Source organism: Dryobates pubescens, chromosome 4 (genome assembly GCF_014839835.1).
Source record: "Dryobates pubescens isolate bDryPub1 chromosome 4, bDryPub1.pri, whole genome shotgun sequence".
Classification (NCBI taxonomy): Eukaryota; Metazoa; Chordata; class Aves; order Piciformes; family Picidae; genus Dryobates; species Dryobates pubescens.
This window is the reverse complement of record NC_071615.1, coordinates 24,212,757-24,225,554: the sequence shown is the minus strand read 5'-3', so window position 1 is coordinate 24,225,554 and position 12,798 is coordinate 24,212,757. Positions and strand designations below refer to the sequence as shown.

General features: G+C 42.4%; 1 protein-coding gene across 2 annotated transcripts in view; it reads right to left on the bottom strand.

Annotated features, from left to right (window-relative positions):
* The window catches only part of ANO10 (anoctamin 10), an 86,363-nt gene extending 73,565 nt beyond the window's left edge, over positions 1–12,798 (bottom strand). The window contains exons 1-6 of one of the 2 annotated variants that reach the window (XM_054160952.1): positions 12,644–12,798; positions 9,328–9,480; positions 8,850–9,032; positions 5,614–5,748; positions 3,970–4,089; positions 1,851–2,420 (exon numbers count right to left, since the gene is read on the bottom strand). In XM_054160952.1, coding sequence (XP_054016927.1) covers positions 1,851–2,420; positions 3,970–4,089; positions 5,614–5,748; positions 8,850–9,032; positions 9,328–9,466 — 1,147 coding nt within the window. In that variant the 5' untranslated portion in view covers positions 9,467–9,480; positions 12,644–12,798. The remainder of the gene's footprint in view (positions 1–1,850; positions 2,421–3,969; positions 4,090–5,613; positions 5,749–8,849; positions 9,033–9,327; positions 9,481–12,643) is intronic. The other variant, XM_054160953.1, reaches the window with a different exon arrangement.

Here is a 12,798-nt window from a genome sequence, read left to right as displayed (position 1 = left end):
TTTGGGTTTTCAAATTACATTTTTCATTATGTTATGAAAAGTAACAATACCAGGTTTTATTCAAACCCAGTAAATGCTCACAGAAACCTTCCCATCCACCTCCAAGGAATTGAGATTCTAAACTCTAATTGAGTTCTAAACTCTAAAGCAAGATTAGATTACATGAAGCATTACTCATTCTAAAATTAAGATTTTCAGTTCATTCAAGAGCAACCATCAGAAGTCAATGTTTGAGGAACAATGGTTACTAGTGGGGAGGAAAGTGAAGTGAATTTCCCATATCTTTTTTCTGATTTATCATACTGAACCTTTAGTCCTGGCTAAGCAGTAACTGACAAAGCAGCATGCTACCATGAGCTGTGTCAATAAGGCTGAAAGTAAACCTTCCTTGGGACCAAACAGCGTTGTTCTGCTCTGACAAGGGTGTGAAGTTGGATTATCTTTTGAAGACGTTTTAGTCTACCTGATCAATACAATGGGGCATTTTGCATAAAGGGTTTTTTTTTTGCAGTATAGTGTTAAGGAAAAGAAACAGTCAATTGAAACCTAGTTCATCATTTAAAAGCTATTATTTAAATGAAATTACTTGCTTTTACTATTGCCACTGTCAAATTAAATTTGCTGAGAAAATAACTTTGGCATGCATAACCATTCCTCATTTCAACACCCCTTCTTATTCTGTCTTCTGCATCAATCTCCCTTTTGCTTAATCTTTCTTAGGTTAATTTTCTAGGTCTCCAGCTTTAGCAGCTTGGATTCTGTCCCGTAAATGTATGCCAAATTGAATTACATAAACCAGTCAACTCTCCATTAGTTTCACCTACTAACTTTGTCCAAAACTGACTGCGTGCTGTAGGAGTGCTAAAATTCAGTAGAAACACTAACATTTCACTACCTGTTACCTTAGGTTATAGAATGTAAGGCCCAATCTGTTAAATAAGTCACCTGCACAAGGGGAAAAAAGGCAACCTCTTGTAACCTATCTTCTCTTCTGAGAGTGCCCAAAGGAAAATATTTTGATAGGGATGTGAAATCTCAGTCATTGTTATATATATAACATACACATTCTCATATGACCTTTAGTTGGTGTTTTTAGATTTTGTTTCATTATTTCACTGCCCCACATCTCTGCAGAGATATCAATAGATGCACTCATGTTGTGAGTGCAACCTGCCAGAATGGTCCCTCCTGCCATCCACCTCTGGGCTCCCATCTTCATGTTTTCACTTTGTCTGTTTTTCCAGATCTACAGCTGATACGGTCAAACAAATAATAGAATAAAATAGAACAGAACAGAACAGAACAGAACAGAATAGAATAGAATAGAATAGACCAGACCAGACCAGACCAGACCAGATTGGAAGAGACCTTCTAGATCATCGTGTCCAACCCATCATCCAACACCATCTAATCAACTAAACCATGGCACCAAGCACCCCACCAAATCTCCTCCTAAACACCTCCAGTGATGGCGACTCCACCACCTCTGTGGGCAGCCCAAATAGGGGAAGGAGGACTTTGGTACCAAAGGCAAGATACAAGCTGAGGCTGAAGGCAGGGTCACTCTTTCTGGTGGTATACTAGATTCAGACCAAATTCAACCCAGCATGAAACTGCAGTCTCAGAACATTCCAAATAAGCAAAAGTTAAAACAGCCACTACTTCTACCCCACAGTAAAAAAACACTTAAGGAAAGTGCTTTCTTTAGCATTCCATTAAAGAACAACTCACAGTAACATATTCTAAAAAAATAATTTAAAAAAAAATTTAGAAACCCACACCCCAACAAAACCAAATTCTAATCATCTGGAATTTTAACTTCAAGGCAGAAGATTAAACAGCTTTCTTACCCCACGATGTTAAGAATTCAGCTGCATACCGATAGATACGGTTCATAATTTCAATCACGACAGCATATATGATACTGGGCACAAAGAGCATCAAGTTGCTGAAGTTAGATCCATTCTCTTCGTGATAATCCAGAGCCCACTGTTCCAAGTCAAAGTAAATCATCATCACATACAGTGAGAAGTAGAGGCAAAGGCACACAAATGGTAAAGACACCAGATAAATCCGTAACTGTCTCTTAATACTTGAGTACACTGGTTCTTCCCTCCCAGTGACAGGATTGATACCCAGGACACCATGGAAACCTGGTCTTGGCTCTTCAAACTGTCGTTTCATCAACAGTGTTCCCCAATGGTATGTCATGATGGCGCAGATCCGCTTCCAAACTTCCAATATCGCAGTGGACCAGAGCAGATTGAACGTGGCAAACATCACGTATTTGTCATAATCTTCCCATGCAAACACATAATAAGGAATCCCAATGACAGCCATTGGAATCAAAGCAAAGGTGAAGTACTCTAAGAAGCCAAAGTAAAGCGCAATGGTTTCACCAAAGTAGCAGCGTATCTCATCTGCAGAGAAAAATGAATCAATCAAGACTATACTTAACAGGTATCAGTATAATATAAAACTTGACTTTACATGAATCCCTTGGTCCAACTCTTTTTTCTAAATAATAAAATTAATATTACTGGGTTTTTGTTTCTCCTTCTCCCATGTTCCAAGAGCTCAAAAGGTTATTTGAAAAAAATAATAATTAATGTTATATATGTAAACACATAAACATATTCAGATGGTAGGGAAGTCAAATACCTTAATACTTTCCATGTCAACATCAGATATGGGTGCTCAGAGTCCCAGATAACCTGACCTGGAATGGTTCCAGGCATGGGGCATCTACCACCACTCTGGGCAACCTGGATCAGTGTCTCACCACTCTCACTGTCAACATTTCTTTCCTTCTACCTAGCTTGAATCTTCCCCTTTTAGTTTCAAACCACCACCCCATGTCCTGTCACAACAGAACCTGCTAAAAATCTGTCCCCAGCTTTCTCATAGGCCCCTTAAGTACTGAGAAGCAACAAGAGGGTCTCCCTGGGTCCTTCTCTTCTCCAGGACCAACAACCCTAACTCTCTCAGCCTGTTGTTTGGGGTCTACTTCTGGACCCACTCCCACAGGTCCACATCCTCCTTGTGCTGTCCTTAACTCTTACCTGCTCTTTCTTGCTGTCATCACCCTGATAGCACCTGGGGCACTCCCAGGAGTTGGGGAGATCACTGTTGATCAGCCCCTCCCCATCCAACTCCTAAATCTTTCTTCCCATTTTAAGCTTACTCAGTATGTAAAATACACTCAAATGATGCTGGCATGCAACAACACCTTGAGCACAGAAGCTTGAAAACACTGAATCTGCAGGCTGAGCCACCAATTTCACAAGTCTTTTACAATTTCAGAAGGTTATATAGGAAATACTGAAAGAAGAAAAACTTGCCTAACTGGTAAAAGATCAGTGGTCTAATTTCAAAACTGTTAAATAGTCACAGTGCAAACGCTAAGCCTTTGAGACTTCCCCCGGCTCCAACTTGGAAACCATGACCAAAGGCCTATCTACAGAACCCCTGCAGCCACAAGGAAGGAAAATCAAGAGGCAGCAGCCTGCACATCCAGCTCTTCTCCCCAGAACAATTGTAATGCAAGTCATTATAGTGAAAGATTATCCTGCAGCCATACTAGAATCAAAGAACTTGATGAAGAGACCTTAACTGTACTTGTAAACAAGTTTGGAAACAGAGCCTAAGCCACCTTGTTGATTCCAAGTCCAGTAAAACCACCAGTGGGTAAAAGAAGGACATGAGTTCACCATGGCCAATAAAGCAACTGGGATGAAAGGTAATGTCAGAGGAAGTCAACTGCAATGTTTAATTTGGGATGTGAAAAGGCAAACTCTTAGTGAACCAACAGACTTCTACTTACCCTCCACACAGGGGGTTCACTTCTATGGAGGCTAAATGCTGGAGAGAAGTTAGATAGGACCCTTGGATTTCTCACATGAACTGACAAAAAAACTTCTCCAGAAGAAACCCTGCACTTTATTTGTAGTCAGGTAAGTGTTCACATACCTAAAGGTTGATAGCCAACTTTCACTCGGCCATACCAGGTATAACGGAGCTTTTTCAACTCTTCTCTGTCATGCAGTGGGAAAATCTGAACTAGAATACCACTGGTCAATAATCTTCTCACTAGAAGGAAAAATGGAAAAAGTACTTGTACTTGTTCAAAGAACTGTGAAACTGATATGAGCAAACAGGTTACATAATGTACTTAGCAAGCCTAAAGTTCCTTTGAAATAAATCTAGCATTTAAAGCCTAGAAACAAATTTGTCTGATTCTTAGTTACAAATTATTCATTATAGGAAGCAGTTACACCTATTCCTACAAAGACTGTGCTGTTCACTGGAAGAGAAAGAGTAACTTCTAAGAGTGCCTCTATTAACTGGTCTACAGGTTTTCAATATAATCAGTTGCAGCCGGTAAAGTCTCTAGAAGTTCTACAGGTCAGAACTGAACCTGTGGGGAAGGGTCTGGCTCTCACATTTGAGCAAAGAAAGTCATAACAAATGAAACTGACATAGTAAAAAAACAACAACAAAACACTAAATTGTTGTCTTAATTATGGCAAAATAATGAAATATTTTTAAATTACCAGTTTACACATCTTCATTTCAAACAAATCAAATCTTGCACAATTTGTGGAATAGCTTTGTTATGGAAAGTAATAATATCCATGTGGATAAACAGTTAAGCTGCTTTGGAAGCAACAATGATAGAAATATTTTGTAAAGCAAATCGATTCATAAGGGAGGAACTGGAAGTTGTAGGATAGCTTTTTACCATTTCCCATCAGCACCTACTTGACATAACTAGAAAAATACCTTAGCTGTATAAAAAACTACCAATGTATACTCATCTGACATCTACATTTATTTACATTTCACAAATCACTGATATGCACAGCTCTTTGATGACCAGCACCAACAAATAGACACTGTTATTAAAAGGACATATATGTATACATTAAGAAGTTCCCTAAGAAGCTGCAGCACCTCTGCCAGTGAACCAGTTCCAGACACCATAAAAACAGCACTAGCTCTCATTGCCTCTTTCTTCCATGAAAAGGAAGAGCTCTTGAAACAAAGAAAATAAATGAAAGCAAATAAGTTAAAGAAAACTTACTTACTTCATATTGTCAAGTTTTTAGCTCTGGAACACTCATTCATTCCAGTATTTTTATACAAGTACTAACTATGAAAATAATGAATGACATAAATTAATGTGAAAATTAACCAATTGTAAGGCCAGGCTCAGCCTCACAGAAAGACTCAGGATGGAAGGCCCCCTGGGAGTCCAGATTCCCACTCAAAGTATGTCCCAGTTAAATCAGGCTGCTCAGGCCCTTGTTCAGTGAAGATTTAAAAGTCTTCTGGGACAGTCACCACAATCTCTCTAAAACCCTGTTCCAGTGTTTGATGGTGGAAAACATTTTCTCATTATCTATTCAGAATTTTCTCTGGTTGCACTGTACATCTATTGCCTCTTGTTGTATCAACATAGAGCAGCGAGGGTTAAAAAAGTTGATTAAAAATAGTGAGGCTTTTGTATGAAGGATTTCTCTTTATTGCAGGAAAATTAAGGTTGGTTTTTTTCACCATAACATTATCCTGCATCAAAACAATGAGTAACAGGCAACAAACTATATTGCTTACCAATAGATTTTCCTGGATACAGCTTTGCCTGAGGATATCCAGGGATCATTTTTTCATCTTTAGCTCTCAAATTTTCGAGTTCATGTTTGATGATATACTGACATTCTGCCATTGTCAGGAAATTGTGATTGTCATCTAAATCAAAAACAAGGTAGGATGAAATTCTGCAGCATAGAAAGAAAACCCTGACAGCAAATAACTATCAAAAATTACCAGAATGACACAAAAAAGGGAAAAAAATAAATTATGTGCCAATTACTGCCAACCAACATCAGCTTTTAGAATCATAGAATCAATAAGGTTGGAAAAGACCTCAGAGATCATCAAGTCCAACCTGTCACCCAACACCTCATGATTACTAAACCATGGCATCCAGTGCCACATCCAATCCCCTCTTGAACACCTCCAAGGATGGCAACTCCACCACCTCCCTGGGCAGCCCATTCCAATGGCCAGCAACTCTCTCTGTGAAGAACTTTCTCCTTTCCTCCAGCCTAAACCTCCCCTGGTGCAGTTTGAGACTGTGTCCTAAATAAATGCCTTGGGAAGACATTTTCTCTTACTGGCCACTTCATTTTTGACTACCCATATGAAATAAGAGAACCTATCACTCAAGGAGAAATGACATCCCTGAAGTACAAGTCATTGAAGTACACCAGCAAGTACTCTTGCCCTTTCTGACATACAGTTCCTGAAGTAAGACGTGAGGGCAAACCTCCTTTTTATTAAGCATTTCACATCAAATATCACAGTATTTTGCTCTTCATTTGCCATACAACTTAATGATAAGCCACTGAGGCAATAAACTCTGGTAAAAATATAGAAACAAGGTAAAACTGTAAGAAATCTTTAAAATACCCCACATTAAGAGTTACAGGAACAAACCTACTCTCAACCCCAAAAATTTATTATCAAGGAAACAGTCTAATTTCCTTGAGACAAGAACAAATTGATTTACTTTTTTTTCTCTCCCTTAGGGATAAGAAAATATAGGGATGGTCCTAAATAAACTAAGAAGATGAAACAGCAAGAAATCTCCAATACAAAGAATAGGAATATAGTATCATTTAAACTGGGGAACTAGATATATTAGAAAGACAACACAGGCTGCAGGGTTTGTTTTGTTAATGACACATTTTTCACCACACCTAGGCTCATCTAAGTCAGCTAGTTTATCCTTTAATTTGATATGACAAAAGTAAAATGATATTAGTGTTTTTAAAGGGGGAAAAAAAAAAAAGACCAGGAAGGGTTTGGAGCACAAACCCCATGAGGAGAGGCTGAGGGAGCTGGGCTTGCTTAGCCTGGAGAGGAAGAGGCTCAGGGGAGACCTTATTGCTCTCTGTAACTACCTGAAGGGAGGCTGTAGACAGGTGGGGGGTGGTCTCTTCTCTCAGGCAACCATTGACAGAACAAGAGGACACAGTCTCAAGCTGCACCGGGGGAGGTTTAGACTAGATGGTAAGAAGAAATTCTTCATAGAGAGAGTGACTGTCCATTGGAATGGGCTGCCTGGGAGGGTGGTGGAGTCACCATCACTGGAGGTGCTTAGGAGGAGACTTGATGGGGTGCTTGGTGCCACAGTTTAGTTGATTAGATGGTGTTGGATGATAGGTTGGACTCGATGATCTCAAAGTTCTCTTCCAACCTGGTTTATTCTATTCTATTCTATTCAGCAAAAATTTTATTTTAGATTTACACTACTTGGGAGTTCCAGCTGCTAGTAGGAAATCTGTAAGCAATGACAGATTAGCATTAAGACTGTAAACACGTGAAAGAGAGAGAAATGGCACTTCTGCAATTGACAAATCTTCTAAGCCTCCTAATTTCAGGAAAGCCGGATCACAAAAGAAAAAACTGCAACATTTAGGCTCATAGCAGTAGTGTTGTGTTGAATAAACTGACACTAAACAAAATTAAACCCCCTCAGCTTTATTATTGTTTCAGACAGGCACAAGAACCTTTATATTGAAAATGTGGTGAAAGGCATCACCTATACAGGCATACAAATTATTATCAAGATTTAGCTGGAATTCCAACATCTACTTGAAGAGCAAAATAAGTTCTGCCACAGTAGGGGATTAAATACTTTACAGATAGTACATTACTGTGTTAGCATTTCCCCAAAACAAAAAAAGCAAAGGAATTATTTCTCTAATCCTGCCCAAATTCCATTGAATGGCTTTAGAGTGTTATTTAATTTTGTTGGATGCATAAATATAATAGACAAAAATGTTTCCTTTTCTCCAGCTAATTATAAGATAATTAACCTCAAAGCTGGCTCACAGAAATTGAATCACTACACTCATGTTTATCACCTACTTGCTCATGTCTTATTTTCAACAAAATATCTTTAACACAAATAAGAGACTATTTGGAGCACAGAAAAGCACAAGCAAAAAGTGAAAGCCATGTCAAAGGAAAATAATTTTATTTCATTATGTGATCTCAACTTCCACAAGTATTATTTTCATGGCTTGGTCTGCCTATTTCTGGTCACTGTTACTATTCCAAGGAATGGAAAGATTGTGTAAGATTTAGCAGTGTAATCATAGAATCAATAAGGTTGGAAAAGACCTCAAAGATCATTAAGTCCAACCTGTCACCCAACACCTCATGACTAAACCATGGCACCAAGTACCACGTCCAGTCCCCTCTTGAATACCTGCAGGGACGGTGACTCAACCACCTCCCTGGGCAGCACATTCCAATGGCTAACAACTCTCTCTGTGAAGAACTTCCTCCTCACCTCGAGCCTAAACTTCCCCTGGCACAGCTTGAGACTGTGTCCTCTTGTTCTGGTGCTGATTGTCTGGGACAAGAGACCAACCCTCTCCTGACTACAACCTCCCTTCAGGTAGTTGTAGACAGCAAGTAAGGTCTCACCCTGAGCCTCCTTTTTTCCAGGCTAAGCAAGCCCAGCTCCCTCAGCGTCTCCTCGTAGGGCTTGTGCTCAAGGCCTCTCCCCAGACTTGTTGCCCTTCTCTGGACATGCTCAAGTGTCTCAATGTCCTTCTTAAATCGATGAGCCCAGAACTGGACACAGTACTCAAGGTTTGGCCTAGCCAGTGCTGAGTAGAGGGGCAGAATGGCTTTCCTGCTCCTGCTGGCTGCACTATTTCTGATGCAGGCCAGGATGCCATTTGCCTTCTTGGCCACCCGGGCACACTGCTGGCTCATTGCTTATGAACTTTAGCCACAGCTTTATGATGACAAAGACCCCTCAAACTGCTTACCTGCAAAATCTTTGAAAGTTTTTCTGCTGCTATAGGTAAAAGTCCTCATTGAGTTATCATTGCACTCCTTCACCAAACCCACAGTTTCAGCTCCCAGCAACAGCCTTAAGTGAGAAGCTCCAACTAGATAAATAGTTTCGTCTCCATCTTCTGTGGCCAATGGTTTAACCAGCAGTTGTGCACCTTTAATGCAAAGAAAGGCAAACTAAGGAAGAAAGCTTACTGCAAAAATGGAAGGATTCTAAGGTTCAGCAGACAATATTGTCATTAATAACTGGGTTAACAGGCTTCTGTCATCACATTTTCATGACACCAGTGTGAAGCTGTTACATACAACTTCAAAAACACAAAATGGAGTGGGATCTGCTAAACAATTACATCACAAATTACCTGAAAACTAATTTTCTGCCTGTCTTCATATTATGATAGAATAGCCAATTCGATTTCAAAGTGTTACAGAAGGTCACAGTGTACTCACCTCCATTTGCTTTTTTGTCCACAATTCGTTTAGTGAACCATTCCACGGTTTCCTTTTTGGTGCCTTTTGCAAGCTCAATTACTACAAGAGGCTTGAAGTTAGGCTCAGAAGTATCCAAAAAAGACCAGCTTTCTGCCATCTTGTGAGAGCTTGCTAAGTACAAAAACACACAAGTTAACCTTATTAAAAAAAAATCTGTATCAATTTAAAAATCACAAAACCTTACTGTAGAGAATTACATATGTCTGTGCTTAACAAAGCAGCAGGTGCCCATTTCTGAGGGCCTACTGAAAAGAGCAGTTTGAGTAACCTCTCCAGTTGTCACTTGGAAAGACGCTACCAGTCTTTAGTGGCATGAAAATAGGAAGATTGTTGCTACATACAGCAGTGCAATAGTGATGAGAAAGCAAATAAATAAAGTAATGAAGAGAAACTATCATCAAAACCCAACAGCTTACAACTTCCTACAGTGCATTTGTCAACAAATGAAAACATAAACAGAAGAGAATGTTAGTCAGATAGAGATCCCAAACAAATAAGCTTCACCTGTTGAGAGTTTGCAAACATATTACATGTTTAAGCAAGAACCCTCTCAGTTAATCTTGTGAAACTTCAACCATACCAAAGAAACTTATACACCCTTAGGTAGGTGAGCAGGAGACTTATCATGTAGATAGGCAAAGTAGACATAAAGCATTAAAATGACTTCTTGAAAGATATAAACCAAGTGTTCTGTGACAAAGTCCAGATGCAAAGTGTTGAGCATCAACATAGTTCTATATGCAAATAAACCAAATTATCTAAGTGCATTTTTACAGAGCCATTTAGGTCAGAAAAGACCTTCAAGAACATAGAGTCCAACTGCAAACCCAGCATTGCCAAGTCCACCACTGGACCATGTCCCTAAGTACCATATCCACACATCTCTTAACTCCAGAGACAGTGACTCAACCAATTCCCTGGGCAGCTTGTTCCATGGCTTGACAACACTTCCAATGAAGAATTTTTTTCCTTATATTCAATCTAAACCTTTCCTAATCTAACTTGAGGCCTTTTCCTCTTGTCCTGTCACTCACTGGGAAAAGAAACAGCCTCCTTTCAGGTAGCTGTAAAGAGTGGTGAGATCTCCCTTGAGCCTCCCTTTCTCCAGGCTAAACAGTCCCAGTACCCTATGCAGTTCCCAACATCTTGTGGACACTGCGCCTACAACTTCTGTAATTCTGGAGAGATCATTCTTCCTAACATCCAATCTGAATCTACCCATTCCTACTTTTTTCCATTCCACCTAGTCCTATCACTATCTGACACCCTAAAAAGTCCTTCACCAGCTTTCTTGTAGGCCCCCTTCAGATACTGGAAGGCCACGATTAGGTCTCCTTGGAGCCCTCTCTTCTCCAGACTGAACAGCCCAATTTCCCTCAGTCTGTCCTCATAGGAGAGGTGCTCCAGCCCTCTGATCATCCTCATGGCCCTTCTCTGGACATGTTCCAGCACCTCCAGATCCTTCCTGTAATAGGGGCTCCAGAACTGGACACAGTACTCCAGGTGAGGCTTCACCAGAGTGGAACAGAGGGGTAGAATCACCTCCCTTGATCTGCTGGCTATGCTTCTCTTGATGCAGCACAGAATGTTATTGGCTTTCTGGGCTGCAAGTGCACACTGCTGGGTCATGTTGAGCTTCTCATCTACCAGCACTCCCAAGTCCTTTTCTCCAGGGCTGCTCTCAAGCCAGTCACTGCCCAGCCTGTATCGGTGCTTGGGATTGCCCTGATCCAGATGCAGGACCTTGCATTTGGTCTTGTTGAACTTTGTTGTTGTCATGGGACCACCTCTCCAGCCTGTCAAGGTCCTTCTGGATGGAATCCCTTCCCTCCAGTGTGTCTGATGCACCACACAGCTTGGTCTCATCAGCAAATTTGCTGAGGGTGCCCTCAGTGCCACTGTCCATGTCACCAACAAAGATGTTAAACAAGACTGGTCCCAGTACCGATCCCTGAAGGACTCCACTTGTCACTGGCCTCCACTTGGACATGGACCTATTGACAGCCACCCTTTGGGTGTGGCCATCAAGCCAGTTCTTTATCCACTGAATGGTCCATCCATCAAATCCATACTGCACCAGCGCGGAGACCAGGGTGTGGTGTGGGACAGTGTCAAAGGCTTTGCTCAGGTCCAGGTAAATTATGTCAGCTTCTTGACCTTCATCTATTAATGTTGTGACCTTGTCATATCACTTTCCATAATCAGTTTTATTTCTTTAAAAAGATAATGCTTGCCATGTTGTACACCTTGCATATTTCTAAAGAATTTTTAGAATTAAAAGAACTATTATCTAGGAGTTATCTAGTGAACAGCACCATTTCTCACAACAGTTACCTTCTGAAAACAAACTCTGTATATAGCACGCTACTCTGTAAACTCAGCTCCTGTAATTTATTCAGGGTAGTTGTGCTTTGTGTGGTGGCCAAGATACATTTTTTTTCATCCTACTACTGCTGAAAACCAGAACAAGGTTGAAGCACTACTCCAACTTTAGTTTGTGATTTCTTACTGGGGTAAGTAGTTCAATGACTAGCACAGACCTGGCCTTAGCCACCTCTAACAATCATACACAGTATAACTTACTACAAACCCAGAAGGGTGAGGAACAGCGTCAAAAAGGACTTCTAACCCCAACAGTTTTGTTCTCAGTCAGGAAACCGAAGCGTGGCCGCCCAGGGCGGTGTCCCGGCCAGCGTACGCCAGGGCAAAGCTGACTCGCGGTGCTCTGCCGCCCCGCAGCCCCGCTACCAGCCCGACGGCCCCTGGAAGCCTGAAGCAGCAGTGCCCCTCGCCCTGACCTCTCTGAGGCCAGCCATAGCCCTAGGGCTGCCTGGGTTTCCTTTTACAGGAACCGAGCGACCAGGGAGGAGAGGTTCGGTGACTAACTCTCCGCCCCCCCTACCCCGCCGGCCAGCGCCGACTCTCCCCTGCGCCGCCGTCTGGAGCCCACGGCCACCGAGGTGCGCGAAGCGGGCATGATCCCGCGGGAGGGAAGGTTGCGCAGAGCTGTGACGGGCACCACGCCGAGAACGGGCAGGCTCCCGCAGCCGAACCGGTCCCGGGGCCAGCCCAGAGCCCCCTAGGCAAGCATCCCCCCAGCCCCATGAACGCTGCCACACCAGCGTGCCTGGGCCATGGGGGGGCGGCCCAGCGATGGCTCCACGGCGAGGTGGGCGGGCAGGGGGGAAACTCCTCCTCCTCGCGGCGACGGTCTGCGGCACAAGCAGCGAGAGCCCCTTCCCGCTGGGTAACGTTCGCCCACACCCCCACTCACCGCCAGCTGCCGGCTCCACATCCGCAGGGCAGGGCGGACCGGGGCGGGGGACGGGAGGGAGGCGGGCTGCTGGCACAGGCAGCCCACGCTGGCAGAAGGGGCGCCCGGGCGGCCCAGCGTGCCACAGCTCAGCGTGCCACCGCCCAGCGGCTGCC